General features: G+C 45.3%; 1 protein-coding gene and 2 pseudogenes across 4 annotated transcripts in view; 2 read left to right on the top strand and 1 right to left on the bottom strand.

The window, feature by feature from the left end:
* Positions 1-11995, bottom strand: part of LOC118708347 (signal-regulatory protein beta-1) — a 121953-nt gene extending 109958 nt beyond the window's left edge. For 2 of the 4 annotated variants that reach the window (XM_045574334.1, XM_045574333.1), the window contains exons 1-3: positions 11911-11995; positions 6133-6489; positions 1691-2047 (exon numbers count right to left, since the gene is read on the bottom strand). In XM_045574334.1, the coding sequence (XP_045430290.1) occupies positions 1691-2047; positions 6133-6489; positions 11911-11980 (784 nt within the window). In that variant the 5' untranslated portion in view covers positions 11981-11995. The remainder of the gene's footprint in view (positions 1-1690; positions 2048-6132; positions 6490-11910) is intronic. The other 2 variants (XM_036419649.2, XM_045574332.1) reach the window with 1 other exon arrangement.
* Positions 2364-3179, top strand: LOC118707813 (annotated as a pseudogene).
* LOC123651495 lies at positions 6787-7502 on the top strand (annotated as a pseudogene).
* Positions 11996-16115: the final 4120 nt, after the last annotated feature.

Raw genomic sequence — 16115 nt, forward strand, 5'->3', positions numbered from 1 at the left:
TTGTCCAGGGCCTCCTGAGGCACAGGAAATTAGGGTCGGCAGAGGTGTGATGGGGGCGTCACCTTCACTTTATCACTTGGTAACTTCCTCCCTCGAGGGCTCCCGCACTGTGAGGGGACAGGCAGGGCTGAATGACACCCCCCTGCAGGCCATGAATTTGCATGCATTGGGCCTCTAGTATGTACATCAGGATAAGCCACCTTCCCTGCCTGTGTCCAGCAGTATTGTGGAGAGATGCCATTGCTATCATGTCTAGCATAGAAATTTGGCAAAACGCACACAAATTAAAATGCACACACCCTGTGACCTAGCAATGCCACTTCACGTGGGCACTTCCCTTTAAATTAGGGTGACACATGGACAAGGGTACCCCGTTTCACTGTGTGAATAGCTCAAGGCTGGGAACAACTCACACCCATCAACAGGAGACAGTGAATGAAGGATGCTGTCCCCACAGGCTGGAGGAGAGGGAGCTGGTGAAGGAGGGGCAGTTCTAGGTGATGATATGGAAGCTCCACTTGGAGCGATGTGGCTGGAAGTATGGGACAGGGTCCCAATCACTGGGGCCACAAAGTCTGAGTGTGAGGGGCATGTGAAGCTTTGGGTACCAGTGAACGTAAGAGGTGCTGGCTCCCTGTTCAGTGGTGTGCTGGAATGAGCTTTATTCAGTGAGCTGCATTCACCAGGTTTTTGATGGAAAGTGTGTCTATCTCTAAAGCAGGGAATAGCTGCTAAAATCAGATAGGGTTGTGAACAATCTCCTCAATCCTTGGCCATGTGACTTTGGACAGAGTCGCCTTCAACTTTTGACCTCAGGAGCCCCTCTGATCTTGGGGAGTCAGGCTGGATGGTCTAAAGGTCCCTGCGTGCTCACTGTCCAGGATTCAGGATCCCAGGCCTCTGATAAAACACCCTCAATGAGGACGGTGTTGCCTGAATGGGGCGACCCCTAAGTCTCCCACATGGGGAGCCTCTTCCATGGGCGAGGGACATTCTGAGACAACCAAACTCTGCTGGGAGGCTTCCTGACAGCAATTGGGATTCTGGAATAAAGGGGGTTTCCCAGCAGACCCATGGTGGTTGCCCCCTTCTGGGCATCTTCTCCCAGCGGGGCTGTCAGAGTGAACAGGAGTCTGAGCCTCTCAGGATTTCCTTCTCCTGGGATGTTTCTGAGGCTGAGAAAAAGCAGCACCTTCTCTACTCCCTGCCCTAGTGAGTTCCTCCCACTGGAGGCAGAGAACGGAGCTTTGAGGGGAAGAGCTGTTGCCTGCTTTGTTCTGTAGCTGCCTCAGCACCCAGCGCAGAGTGTGGCTCACAGCAGGTGCCCAGTGGGTGTCACTAAGCAGGAGCCTGGCCACATTGAGAGGAGCACTTTTTGGAGGAGGGTGAGGTCTGGCCTTGTGATGGACAAGTCACTCAGCTCATCAGTCATTCATTCCTGGCACAAAAGGGGTTGGGAGGATGGAAAGGCCAGGGCTGGGCATCCAGACAAGCGGGGGTTCCAGACTTTCCCCACCACCGACCAGCTGTGGTACCTGAGCAAATAGCCTTACATCTCCAGGCCTCAGCTGCCCTGGTCTGCAGATGGTGAAATCAGACCAGGAATCAGATCATGACTATAAGCACCCACCTCCGCACCTGATTCTTAATTTTTGTTCAAAGATGGAAGTTGATCTCTCCTTGTACTTACCACTCACGATGAGCTGAGTGCCTGCTCCAGACTTAAAGTCAGAGACATTATCAACTCCTCTCCGGAACTTCACACAGTAGTAGGTCCCTGTGTCTGCTAGGGTGATGTTACTGAAGCGGATGGAAAAGTCCAAGTTGTGTCTCCTCGTGGTGTCTGCAACATTTGTTACTCGGGGGAATTTGGCTCCACTGAAACTATAGACTAACTCCCGGCCTGGCCCTGTCCCTCTGAACCACCTGATGGGCCCCACAGGGAGCAGGGAGGTCACGGTGCAGTTCAGAGTGGCCGTCTCTTCTGCTGCGACGGACACTGACTTCTGAGGCTGAATCACCAGCAGCTCCTCCTCACCTGCTCCTCCTGGAGGGATGCACAGACTGGTTATTTACTCAGCATAGGGGACCTGTGGGCTTGGTCAGTATTTATCAATAATAGCTTTCATCAACTGAGTGCACATCTTGAGCGGGCCTTGAGCCCAGCATTTTGCATGTGTCATACATGTAACCCTCACAACCATCTCGTAATGTGAGAGCCTATAACAAATGAGGATCTGTGGCACAGAGAGATAACAAGAGCATATTTAAGTTTCTTTCCATCAAGCAGTTGTTCTGATGCCAGCAATGGAAGGGGTGTGCTTTGCTTTTTTTTTTTTTTTTTTTTTTTTTTTTTTTTTTTTTATAACCTGTGGCTGCCCAGCTGAGCGGATTGGCTCCTGGAGGTACAGTCCATCCAGCCTCAGGAGATGAGAGCATCAGCCAGTTTGTCTCTGGCAGCCATGGCTGATCATCTGATGATACGGAAGTTGATGCAGAGAAATAGAACATCCTTTGGAATAACATTCATTTGCAGAGAACTGCAAAAGGAAACCAGTGCTTGCAAAAGACTCACTAAATCCTTACCCAGTTTCATATTTAATGTCTCTTGTTAAAAGGACTGGGTGGTTCTTGCTGCTGAACCTGAGCTACAAGTTGGAATTGAAGCAGGTCATGGCTCAGCTTCAGAATGCTTCCTGAGTAGGAATGAAAAGTTTCCAACAAAAACCAGGAAGCAATCAGAAGCTTTAAGGACGAATGGACTCGGCTGCCTATGTTCTGTGGGCTTCGGGCCCTGAAAGAAAGCTCAGAGAAGCCACAGGTGCTGGACTAGGGAGTGGATCTCAATGGCTTGAATGGGATATGTCCCCATTAAACCTGCAGATGGCCAGGTTTGTAAAGAAACACGCTTGTTTCTGGATGGAGAAGGAGGAAAAGAATGGGCGTGTGAAGAGAGCCAAACAGATGAGCACCATCTGGGCAGTAGCTCCTAGGAAACCCGCTGCATCCAGATATCAGGATGCTTCATCTCCAGATGACCCTGCACCCCCAGAGGCAGGACCTGTCCTTCCCCACAGGACTTAGCATCACCTGCTGTTCCTAAACCCTGATCATGCCTCATTTTGGGGCTGTTTTTCTTCACAGAGGAAGTTCTGATGAGAAGTGCCACAAAGTCATGACATGATAAGAAAAAAGGAATTGACTGTGGTTATCACCACTAATGATAAGCATGTGGCACTGTCAAACCTTCTCATATATTGTGTTTTATCTTTCATTAATGCTGAGAGGGGTGTCATCATCCCCATGTTGCAAAGGAGGACACTCATGTCCTCAGAGGTGACCTCTGAGTGAGGGACAGGGCCGACAAGCAGGTCCAGGCCTTCATGCAAAGGCCAACTTTTCCCTCCAGGTAATTTCCCACATTTTGTGCCCAGGAACATAACACCTGGATTTGAGTCTAGAATATGAACTCCTGCTCACTGGGCGCAGGGCCAGGATGCTGCCCACTGAGGTGCTGGGGCTCAGCGCCCCCTCTCTGCTCCAACCAGGCCACTGTGCCCGGCTGCTCCTGCGGCTGCCCAGTGAGGAAGACACCACACAGAAGGGAAAGGCCCCCTGACTGCCTCCATAGGCAGAGCCATGTCCTGTAGGAATAGTTTCAGGCCATGTCATGGGACACTTGAGGATCTGTCTCATCTCAGTTGGAAAGCTAGACCTGCCTCCCCCCCCAGGACTTTTTAAAAAGTGTTGGTTTTTTTTGTTTGTTTGTTTGTTTTTGTTTTGAAAAATACTAGGAAACATGATTCTAAAAAAAGGACTAGAGTCTGGCCAGTGTGGCTCTGTGGTTGAGCATCAACACATGAACCAGGAGATCACTGTGGATTCTGGGTCTGTGAACATGCCTGGGATGTGGACACCTTCTCCAGTAGGGGGCGTGCAGGAGGCAGCAGATCAATGCTTCTCTCTCTTGATGGATGTTTGTGTCTCTATATCCCTCTCCCTTTTTCTCTGAAATCAATAAAAACATATTGTTAAAAACAAACAAACAGCCGAAACCGGTTTGGCTCAATGGATAGAGCATCGGCCTGCGGACTGAAAGGTCCCGGGTTCAATTCCGGTCAAGGGCATGTACATTGGTTGCGGGCACATCCCCGGTAGGAGGTGTGCAAGAGGCAGCTGATCAATGATTCTCATCAATGTTTCTAACTCTCTATCCCTCTCTCTTCCTCCCTGTAAAAAATCAATAAAATATATATTTAAAACAAACAAACAAACAAACAAAAACAAACAACCAATGAAACAGAACTTAAAAACAAAAAAAGAAAAGGGTTGGAGCTTCCTCTACACTTTGACAAGCACAGTGGGTGTTGCAGGGAGCAGAGGCCCTGACCGCTCCCACCTGCATTCTCAGGCAGGTGTCACCTGGGCAAGTAGCTCAGGGAAGGGGCAGAGCTCTCTCCCAGGAGGCAGCAGATCTGAGTGGCAATGGAGACACTGACAGCTGTGATGCCTAGGCAAGGGACACACTACTGGGAAGTGTGGTAATACCTGAAAATTCGGGATAAAGCCACCTTCCCTGCCTGTGTCCAGAAACTGTGGGGAGACCCTGTTGCCACCATGTATAGGAGAGAAACTTGGTGATATCCCCCAAATTAAAATGCACACACCCTGTGACCTAGCAATGCCACTTCCTGTGGGCACCTTCCTCTAAAGTAGGGTGACACGTGGACAAGGGTACCCCGTGTCACTGTGTGAGTAGCCCAAACCTGGAAACAACACACACCCATCAAGAGAAGAGAGTGAATGAATGATCTCCACTGGCTGGAGGGGAGGCAGCTGGTGGAGGAGGGGCAGCTCTCGGTGCCGATGTGGATGTGGATGCTCGATTTGGGGCGATGTGGCTGGAGGTACGGGGAGGGTCCCAAACTCCTGGGCCATAGTCTGAGAGTGAGGGGCATGTGAAGATATGGATACCAGTGAACATAAGAGCTGCTGGTTGCCTGTTCAGTATTGTGCTGTACTGCGCTTTATTCAGTGAGCTGCATTCACCAGGGTTTTTTTTATTTTTTTTTTTTTTTTTATTTTATTTTTTTTTATTTTTTTAATGGAAATAGTGTCTGTTTTTGATGCAGGAAAAAGCTGCTAAAATCAGTTGGTGTTCTGGAACACTCTTAATAACTGGCCATGTAATCTTGGGCAAATCTCAGTCACCTTTTGACCTCAGGGGCCCCAATGTACTCGGGGAATCAGACTGGAGGGTCTAAAGGTCCCTGTGTGCTCACAGTCCAGGATTCAGGATCCGTGGCCTCTGGTAAAACACCCTCAATGAGGACGGTGTTGCCTCAATGGGGCGACCCCTAAGTCTCCCACATGGGGAGCATCTTCAATGGGTGAGGGACATTCTGAGATGACCCAACTCTGCTGGGAGGCTTCCTGACAGCGACTGGGATTCTGGAATAAAGGGGGTTTCCTGGCAGACCCACCATGATCGCCCCCTTCTGGGCATCTCCTTCCAGCAGGGCTGTCAGAGTGAACAGGAGTCTGGGCCTCTCAGGATTTCCTTCTCCTGGGATGTTTCTGAGGCTGAGAGGAAGCAGCACCTTCTCTACTCTCTGCCCTAGTGAGTTCCTCCCACTGGAGGCAGAGAACGGAGCTTCGAGGGGAAGAGCTGTTGTCTGCTTTGTTCTGTAGCTGCCTCAGCACCCAGTGCAGAGCCTGGCTCACAGCAGGTGCCCAGTGGGTGTCACTAAGGAGGAACTTCGGCCTCATGGAGGGAGCACTCTCTGGAGGTGGTGAGGTCTGATCTTGTGATGGGCAAGTCACTCAGATCATCAGTTCCCTCATCCGTGTAACCAAGGGGCTGACAGGATTGAAAGGCCCAGGCTGGGGAGCCAGACCAGCGGGGGCTCCAGACTTTCCCCACCACTGACCAGCCGTGGTGGCTGACCAAATAGCATGACATCTCCAGGCCTCAGCTGCCCTGGTCTGCAGACGGTGAAATCAGACCAGGAATCAGATCATGACTATAAGCAGCCACCTCCACACCTGACCCTTAGTTTTTGTTCAAAGATGGAAGTCGTCCTTACTGACTTGTTGTCACACACGAGGGACAAAGGAACCCCCTGTACTCACCACTCACGCTGAGCTGAGTGCCTGCTCCAGACTTGAACTCCTTGTCATTATCAGCGATTCCTCTCCGGAATTTCACACAGTAGTAGGTCCCTGTGTCTGCTGGGGTGATGTTATTGATGCAGATGGAAAAGTCCGTGTTGTTTCTCCTCGTGGTGTCTGCAACACTTGTTACTCGGGGGAATTGGCCTCCACTGAAATTATAGACTAACTCTCGGCCTGGCCCTGTCCCTCTGAACCACCTGACAGGCCCCACCGGGAATATGGTGGTCACAGTGCAGCTCAGAGTGGCCGTCTCTCCAGCTGCGACGGACACTGACGTCTGAGGCTGAATCACCTGCAGCTCCTCACCTGCCCCTCCTGAGGGAAGCACAGAGCGGTTACTCAGCATATGGGAGCCTGTGGCCTGGGTCAGTATTTATCAATACCAGCTTTCATCACCGAGTGCACACCTGAGTGGGTCTTCAGCCCGGCACATTGCATGTGTCATACATGTAACCCTCACAACCAACTTGTAATTTGAGAACCTATAACAAACAAGGAAACTGAGTTATGAGAGATAATTTGATGTTGCAAAGAGTGAGTTTAAGTTTTACCTCATCAAGTGGTTCTGTTTGGTGCCAACAATGGGCTTGCTGGGCCTTTTTCTGGAACATTTGGCTGCCCAGCAGAACAGAATGGCTACTGGCGGTACCATTAGCCATCTAAGGAGTTCGTCTTTGCAGGAATACCAAGGCAGCCATGGCTGGTCGTGTGATGATGAGGAAGTTGATGCAGAGAAGTAGCACATCCCTGGGAATAACATTCATTTGCAGAGAACTGCAAAAGGAAACCAGTGCTTGCAAGAGCCTCACCAAATCCTTACCCAGTTTCATCTTTAATGTCTCTCGTTAAAGGGACTGGGTGGTACTTGCTGCTGAACCTGAGCTACAAGTTGGAATTGAACCAGGTCATGGCTCAGCTTCAGAATGCCTTCTGAGTATGAAAGAAAGTTTACCAACAAAGAAAGGGAAGCAATCAGAAGCTTTAAGGACGAATGGACTCGGCTGCCTGTGTTCTGTGGACCTCGGGCACTGAAAGAAAACTTAGAGAAGCCACAGGTGCTGGACTAGGGAGTGAATCTCAATGGCCTGAATGGGATATGTCCCCATTAAACCTGCAGATGGCCAGGTTTGTAAAGAAACACGCTTGTTTCTGGATGGAGAAGGAGGAACGAATGGGCGTGTGAAGAGAGCCAAACAGATGAGCACCATCTGGGCAGGAGCTCCTAGGAAACCCGCTGCATCCAGACATCAGGATGCTTCATCTCCAGATGACCCTGCACCCCCAGAGGCAGGACCTGTCCTTCCCCACAGGACTTAGCATCACCTGCTGCTCCTGAGCCCTGATCATTCTTCATTTGGGGGCTGTTCTTCACAGAGGAAGTTCTGATGAAAAGTGCTACATAGTCATAAGTAAGAAAGGAAAATGAAACTCTTTGTAATATTCTCTATTCACTAAAAAAACCAAATGCCTGAACCTTGTTATTGTTTAATATCAAGTAGTGAAATAATTACATTGTTTCCATTATTAAAATGGAAAGGGGAGTTTAAGTTGTAAAAAACTAGATACCTCACTTAGTAAAAAATTTTGGAATATCTTATAATCTTTTATTTTATTAATCATGCTCAAATATCCAAGCAGAGTAAGTAACATGTTTTATTTTATTTATTTATTGTTTTAAGAGAGCAAGAAAGAGATCATTTTGTTGTTTCACTTATTTATGCATCAATTGGTTGATTCTTGTATGTGTAATAGCCATGGATTGAACCCGCAACCTCGGTGTATCAGGAAGATGCTTCAACCAAATGATCAAGCCAGCCAGAACATAAATAATGTGTTTTTAAAGGATTAAGTAGCATTAATAATAGAGGAAGCATTGCTATCATAGCATGAATGTAATGGTGAACCGAAAAGATGTCATCTGTATTGTCCTTATGATAATAAATGATTAACATTGAATTTTTTTAAAAAGGGTGCATTTAAGTGCCATGTCATCTCTGGAAGGGTCACGCTTCCCCAAATATTTCTGGTTTTCACTCTCTGGCCCCATGGAGTATCGTACTTGTAGACCACTGTCAGCTGGGACCAGGAGACTTCTTTAGACCACTGAGTTGTGAGCCAAGACAATGGCTGAGTTTTGTGAGATTTGCATTTAACTACAAGAACCTCTACGGATCAACTTCTGCTTCCCTGGAGACCCTCATGTCATGATGGGGTCAATTTCAGCAGCCTGTGTTCTTGAGTGACAGTGATGTACAGAGCTCCCAATACACAGTGAACGTGTCATTCAAATAAGAAGTAAAACAATGTTTCAAGTTCCTGAGATTTTTTCACATAGCAAATCATGTTATAATAGAGGCCTGGTGCATGGCATTCAGGCACTACTGGGAGGAGAGGGTTCCTCAGCCCGATCTGCAGGTTTTAGCAATTCGGGAGCTCTTAAGGGATGTCCGACTGGCAGATGAAAGGGCAGGGCGGGGCAAGGATGAGCTCTCGACTCCGCCCACAGGGCGGAGTTATCCCTAGCCCTCACCCAACCAATCAGGGTTAGCCAAGGCAGTGACATCACCATCGACCGGAGTAAAACCTCTAGACTGGGCGAAATTCGCTCTCTCTTCCGCCATGCTGCCGGCGTAAGTGGGAGGAGCCCATGCTAGCATGGAACAGGCTCTTTTGTTTATTGCATCGGACTCAGCTCCCTGGTGGTCCTTGGGGATCATGAAGTCTGGGCATAACAGCAGACATCCTTAATGCTTGCTCAGAAGCGGGAGAGGCTCCCCCACTGCCCCTGTACTCGCCAGCCTTCTGCCTGGCTTGTGGCTGAGCGGAGCTCCCTTGTGGAATACACTGACCACCAGCAGGCAGCTCTTGTAGAGGGCTGCCTGAGAAGGCACATGGACATTCTTTAAATTGTTAGCTGAGCCCAAGGCACTGGCAGAGTACCTTTGTCCAGGTATCAGCAGGGGCGGGTCTAGATATGTAAATCCAGTAATGCTAGGGCCTAGTTAAGAATGCAGATAAGCTCCTTTGACCCTATAAATAAACCTGATGTATGGCTTGGGGGGTTGCCTTGCTGCCTCTTCATCAGAGAGATGGCGCCCACCTGTTTCCCCGAAAATAAGACAGTGTCTTATATTAATTTTTTCTCCCAAAGTTGCGCTAGGTCTTCTTTTCAGGGGATGTCTTATCTTTCCATGTGCTAGGTCTTATTTTTGGAGGATGTCTTATTTTCAGGGAAACACGGTAGGTGTAAAACATTGGGTAATCCTTATAAGTTAAGACTATGCTCAAAGTTCATAGATGCTCTGTTAAGCATAGTCAAATTTTTTATTTCTTTCTTAAGTTTTGTTGATGAAACCTGGGAAAAGATTAGAAAGGAGTTGCATGACCAATACCCAGCAGAAAGTCCAGAGAAAATTCCCATTTTAATTGGTGATGATCTTGATTCAGCACAGGAGAGTTTAAGAATGTCTAAGTGGGGTGCAGCCATGGCCTTACAGCCTGGAGTGGAAGGGCGCGAATCTTTAAGAATACCATCTGCACCTCCTCCAACTCCAAGTGTAAACTACTTGTACCCTAGTAGAAAAGATTAAAGGAATTTCTCAGCAACTGCCAATAATTCTTTATCTAAAAATCTTTTTTTCCCCTTAAAAATAAATAAATAAATAAAAATTGAAAAAATAAAAACAGCAGAAGCCAGACCATTACTGAATCTTCCCCCTAAGAAACAAGGAGATGGGGGGAGGGAGACACGTGGCAATCCAATAGGGACACTGCCCCCCAAGAAAGCCGCCATAAGAGCCTCGTATTCTCCATCTTTTTTTCCAGCTAGTGACTTAAACCTTTTACAAATTCATAAATGCATCGGGGATTTCTGTGCTCATGTAAAGCGAAAAGGCCAGTTTAAAAATGAGTGCGCATAGTTTTTGAGCTGGGCTTGACTCTTTGCTGTGTACAGAATAAACTTTTTAGCTTTAAAGATGGCGGAGATGAACCTGGGAGAAAAATTAAAGCTAATTTCCCCAGGAATTAAAATAAGCTCTTTTGAAATTTCCCACTCTGAGGCAAGTAAACAATAGGAAGTAGATAGCAAGATTACTTATGAATGGCTGAAAGTTTATCTCTTGACTTCCCCAGCAGGAAAATTCTTTTAAAAATTAACAGCTGGCCAAAGCCGGTTTGGCTCAGTGGTAGAGCTTAGGTCTGCAGACTGAAAGGTCCCAGGTTCGATTCCGGTCAAGGGCATGTACCTTGGTTGTGGGCACATCCCTGGTGAGGGGTGTGCAAGAGGCAGCTGGTCGATGTTTCTCTCTCATCGACGTTTCTAGCTCTCTATCTCTCTCCCTTCCTCTCTGTTAAAAATCAATAAAATATATTAAAAAATAGTTAACAGCTGTGCCAGGCCAATTGGCTGGAAATTTAAAAGAACTTGGAAGGTTACTAAATCAAATGATAAAAACTTAAATCTAAATGTATTGAATTGTTATAATACTGAAATGTTGATCTGAGTATGCCTTGCATGAAGTCTAGAAGATAAAAGTTAGCCTATTAATTAAATATGCCTTTTATTTTATTTGAAATGTATCCTTAAAAATGTAAAAGTATTATTGATTTGAGAAAATGCTAAGTATTTGATTTGCTACCTGAAAAGTTTAAAGTTCTGAAAGTTTAAAGTTTTTTCTGGCCATGAAAACATTTTAAAGATATATCCTTTTTTAATGGAGGAAGAGGTGGCACGCCCTTCCCGCCAGCTTCAGGTAGGCAAGTTCCTGCCAGTAGCCATCTTTAAAGAAAGCGGTAATTTACATTTGAATAGACCAAACCTGTTTCACCATCTTGAGTATGTTTGGAGGCTTAATAATTTTCTTAAAGTATTAATTGTTTTTGAGAAAATAAAATGTTATTTTTTTTCTGATAATTAGGAATTCCACATATTTTACTTCTTGGTCTGACTTAAAAGAAAGAGACAAAGAGGCAGAAATAGATTCATCAAGCTGGGGGCTAGGTGGGCGCCATCTCTCTGATGGAGAGGCAGCAAGGCGACCCCCCAAGCCACACATCAGGTTTATTTATAGGGTCAAAGGAGCTTATTTGCATTCTTAAGTAGGCTCTAGCATAACTGGATTTACATATCTAGACCCGCAACTGCTGACACCTGGACAAAGGTACTCTGCCAGTGCTTCAGGCTCAGCTAACAATTTAAAGAATGTCCATGTGCTTCTCAGGCGGCCCTCTACATCTCACCCTTTTTTGTTTTTGTTTTTAAGCTACTATAATAAAAATAAAATTTAAACATTAATAACAGGGCTCTAAAATTAAACAATTGCAAACAATGCAATGCAAAAACTAAATTACATACATGTTATCATTTTCAAAACTTGAATGTCAAGAGCAAAACTCTGGCTATTAAATAATAACAAAACAATGCCAATGCAAAACAACAATATGAGAAATCAGAACTATGGACATAGTAACATTTTTAGCTATTAAATGAAAGAAAGTCTCTTTTGCTGCTGGTGTATATTTACTCAGAGTCCTTGGACTTACTGCGCAAGACTTTGCAGAAAACTGAAAGCTACGCAAGGGACTGTGGTGCCAACATGGAGTCAGCTGAAGAAGTTAATGATTGAAGCTCAGCAGATTGTGGGAAAGCAAGAAGTAAAAGCTACTTCTTCAACCAGGTTCCTGCTCATGCTAGCATCTGTTAGCTGCCAGTCATCCAGCCCAAGGAGTGCTCACCTGGGAGGCCCAGCAGGAGAGTCAGCAGCAGGCAGGGAGGAGGGCAGGGCCAGGAGGCAGGGAAGGGCATCCTGGAAGCCTGAGTGGCCGCTGTGTCCAAGTGTGTGCGCGGAGATCCCGGACTCTCTCTGTGAGAGGAGTGTGATATAAGAGGAAGCATTCTAGGAAGGGTGAGAAGCCCCAGCTGTGTGATATAAGAGGAAGCATTCTAGGAAGGGGTGAGAAGGCTGTGACACAGTAGCCAGCCTCTGTACATATTCTAAACAGTTCCTGCTTCTAGATTGTGAAATAATCAGTCAGGGAAGCAACCACTGGGTGAGGAGTTACTTTTCTTAGATCTCAGAGGGACTTGGACATGCCCCCAGGAAGTAGTGCTCAGGGCCTCTGCTCTCCACTGGTTCCTCAGCCAGTATGAGGTCTTCATGGGATATTGCCAGCTTATAGCCTCATCTCCTTCAGTCTCAGCAAGATCTACTCAACTGGAGGAAAGATGAGGGTTCACTAAAGCCTGGCCAGCCTTGGGATGGAACAGGTCTGCTCCTGAATGACTCCTTTATTGAGGAAGCTGGTAAAACCTAGCCCAAATGCAAGTGTAAGGTAGACCTCAGAACTGATATGGGCTTCCACCCTAGAAAAGAAATAGTATCCTGACTTTTTGGGGAAAGGAAGTATGTTCTATGACCTAGCAATTACATTCCTAGGCATTTATCTCAGACATTTGAAATCTTATGTCCACACAAAAATCTGTGCATGATGTTTATAGCATCTTTCTTTGCAATAATAAAATAAAATAAAATAAAGTAAAATAAAATAAAATAAAAACTTGAAACAGTGAAAATGTCCAATAATAAGTGAATGGTAAAACAAACTGGTGCATTCATACATGGAAGTCCTACTCAACAATGAAAAGGAATGAAGTATTTACATGTGCGACAACTTGTAAGTTTCTCAAAGGCATTCTGTTGGGTGAACAAAAATCAATATCAAAATGTCACAGACTGCGTGATTCCACATATACCACATCCTGGAAATTACAGAGTGGAGAGCAGATTCACATTTGAGAGGTTTGGTACAGTGAGGATGGGGTCACTATGAAGGGCTTGCTCTGGGAGACCAATGTGGTCTGCATCCTGGTGGGGGGCTCACGAACATACACACGAGGGTTCAACCTAGCAAAGAAGGGACTGTTTCAAGTTTCAGCAGTAAATGCCGATCTAATGGTCATTATGATGTAGACACGGCCTATTCGGTTACCCAAAATGATGACATAATGACAGTAGGGTGATAGGGAACAGAATGTGTGTGTGTGTGTGTGTGTGTGTGTGTGTGTGTGTGTGTGTGATGAGGTCAAGAGTAACAGACCCTGTGACCCCATCTTCCTCAGTGGGAAGTCCATAAATAATGCCTGAGAGAGAAAAACCAAGAAGTGAAATAGAAGCACACTACATGAGGTATGGCAGCAAAAGCTGAAATAATTAGTTAAGAGAGCTGAAATGGTTGCCTCTGAGAGGCAGAAAATCGTGGGAGGTTAGGGAGACTAGTTTTTACATGTAGAACTTTGCAGAGCCATGTGCATATGTACCACTTAGATAAATGTAGAAACTAACTCTTGATAATTAGATTAACGTTTTAAAAGTTAAACATAACTCGGCTGCAGTGGCTCAATGGTTGAGTGTCAACCTATGAACCAGGAGGTCACAGTTTGATTCTGTCAGGGCACATGCCTGGGTTGTGGGCTCCATCCCTGATTGTGCAGGAGGCAGCTGATCAATGGTTCTCTCTCATCATTGATGTTTCTATCTCTCCTTCCCTCTTCCTTCCTCTCTAAAATTAATATATATATTTTAAAAAGAGTTAAACATAAAAAGAATGCCCATACTATTATTATTAGTAAGAGTTTTGTAAGTGTTGGTTGTAAGGTTGTTGATCACAATCAATTACCATCCTAAAGAGTAGTTAAAAACCACTAAAAACAGTAATTATGCTTTTAAAAGATTCTACAAACTAAAAAGTGTTAAGAGATAGCTCTAATTAGAGATGCATAAGAGCATTATGGGGGTGAGGAGACACATGAAATTGTAAATTAAAAGCCTTTTAAAACCTAAATAGAGGTACATTATATTCATGAATGGGAAAACTCGATATTGAAAACACATCAGTGTGAAAGAAAAGAGCCACATGCTAACCTGACAGGCTCAGGGAAGGCCTGCGTGGCAGTCTTACAAACTCAGAGACCTAAAATAACTACAAAAGATTTTAAGGTTTAGGCTGGGACCGCTTTGGCTCAATGGATAGAGCGTCGGCTTGGGGACTGAAGGGTCCTGGGTTCGATTCCGGTCAAGGGCATGTACCTTGGTTGCGGGCATATCCCCAGCAGGGGGTGTGTAAGAGGCAGCTGATCGATGACACTCTCTCATCAAAGTTTCTGACTCTCTATCTCTCTCCCTTCCTCTCTGTATAAAATCAATAAAAAATATATTTAAAAAAAGATTTTAAGGTTTGAAAATTAAATATCTAACTATAAACAGGTTATAGTGTCCCGGATATTTCACCTGACAAAGATCAACTTAAGATCTTCTTTACTGAGCCCATCTGCCTTCTGGCCTCTAAGATAACTTATCTGTGAGCTGTCTGGGTAACTTGTAACTTCCTTTTTTTTAAATAAATATTTTGTATTGATTTTTTACAGAGAGGAAGGGAGAGAGATAGAGAGCCAGAAATGTCGATGAGAGAGAAACATCGACCAGCCACCTCCTGCACAACCCCCACCAGGGATGTGCCCGCAACCAACGTACATGCTCTTGACGGGAATCGAGCCTGGAACTTTAAGTCTGCAGACCTATGCTCTACCACTGAGCCAAACCGGTTTCGGCATGTAACTTCCTTTTTACCCAGACCCCTCAGGGCACAAGAAATGGTCTCAAGACATTCCCTCATTGTTTTTGTTATCAAGTTAATTGTCAGCTGTTAATTATGTTAAAGTATCCTGTGTCCATCCCTGTAAAAGAAGCTCATGTCCATCATTTCACCTTTTACCCTATCCCAGAGGTTTCCCCGCTTCGCTCTGTCCCACCTCCCTAATCTATCACCAATGAATTTCATGTAACTCACCTACGTCCCTTTCCTTTGATTGCAATGTATAAATATAGAAATGTAATCCGCCATTCTTCGGAGCATTTATCTCAATCCATTGAGGTTCTGCTTCCCCAGCACATGTCTACAATTTGGCTCAAATAAACTCACAAAAATTCTTTACAGGTTTCAATGTGTTTTTTTTTCCCGTTAACATCAGTTTGTCTGAATTAATATCGATACTATATAAATCCAATACAAATATATAATGTTTCTAAAAGGACTTTTTGGTGAAACTTGACAAAGTCATTCTAAAATGCATTTGGGTCAACAATAACCTGACAAGAAAAGGTAGAAATATTTTCCCAAAAGAGGTCCAAAATTATTATAAAGCTTCCCTAAGTAAGACAGGATTGTTCTGACAGAGAGACAGACAAGCAGCTCAACACAACAGAAACCTCACAAAGAAAACCACATAGTTATGGAAACTGGATCTACGGCAAAGGTGGCAGCGCCAGTCCTTGAGTGCTGGGTGAATAACCTTTGTGGAAGAAAAAGAACAAACTGATGGTGCCCAAATGGGACAGGGTCAGGGGGCTGAGTGAAAAGGGTGAAGGGATTAAGAAGTACAAATTGGTAGTTACAAAATAGTCCCGGGGATGTATAAAATACAGCTTAGGGAATAGAACACAGTCAATAGCACTGTAATAGCTATGAATGGAGCCAGGTGTGAACTCTATTATTGGAGGGATCATTTTGTAAATTATATTAATGTCTAACCACTATAATGTACACCTGAAACTAATAATGTTTGGCATCAAATGCAACTGAACGAAAGACTTACCACTTCTAATTCACACACACATGCACACCAGAAAAACATGGCTAGGTCAAAGGCGGACACGCAAAGAGCAAAACTCGATCAAACACAGAAAACTTTTCTTTATAAACCAAAAGCTCCCAAATGATAACAACACTGCTGCTCGTGGCCCAAACAAGAGGGACCAGAAGGCTCTGCACATGTGCCAGGGAAGCTAAGATAGAATGTTGGCTGCACAGGTGGACTAGCAAATCCCTAGATAGAGCTTTACTACCATCTTGAGAAGAATCTGTAAATTGCAGCATATCTTATA

Source organism: Pipistrellus kuhlii, unplaced genomic scaffold, assembly GCF_014108245.1.
Source record: "Pipistrellus kuhlii isolate mPipKuh1 unplaced genomic scaffold, mPipKuh1.p scaffold_m20_p_6, whole genome shotgun sequence".
Taxonomy (NCBI): Eukaryota; Metazoa; Chordata; class Mammalia; order Chiroptera; family Vespertilionidae; genus Pipistrellus; species Pipistrellus kuhlii.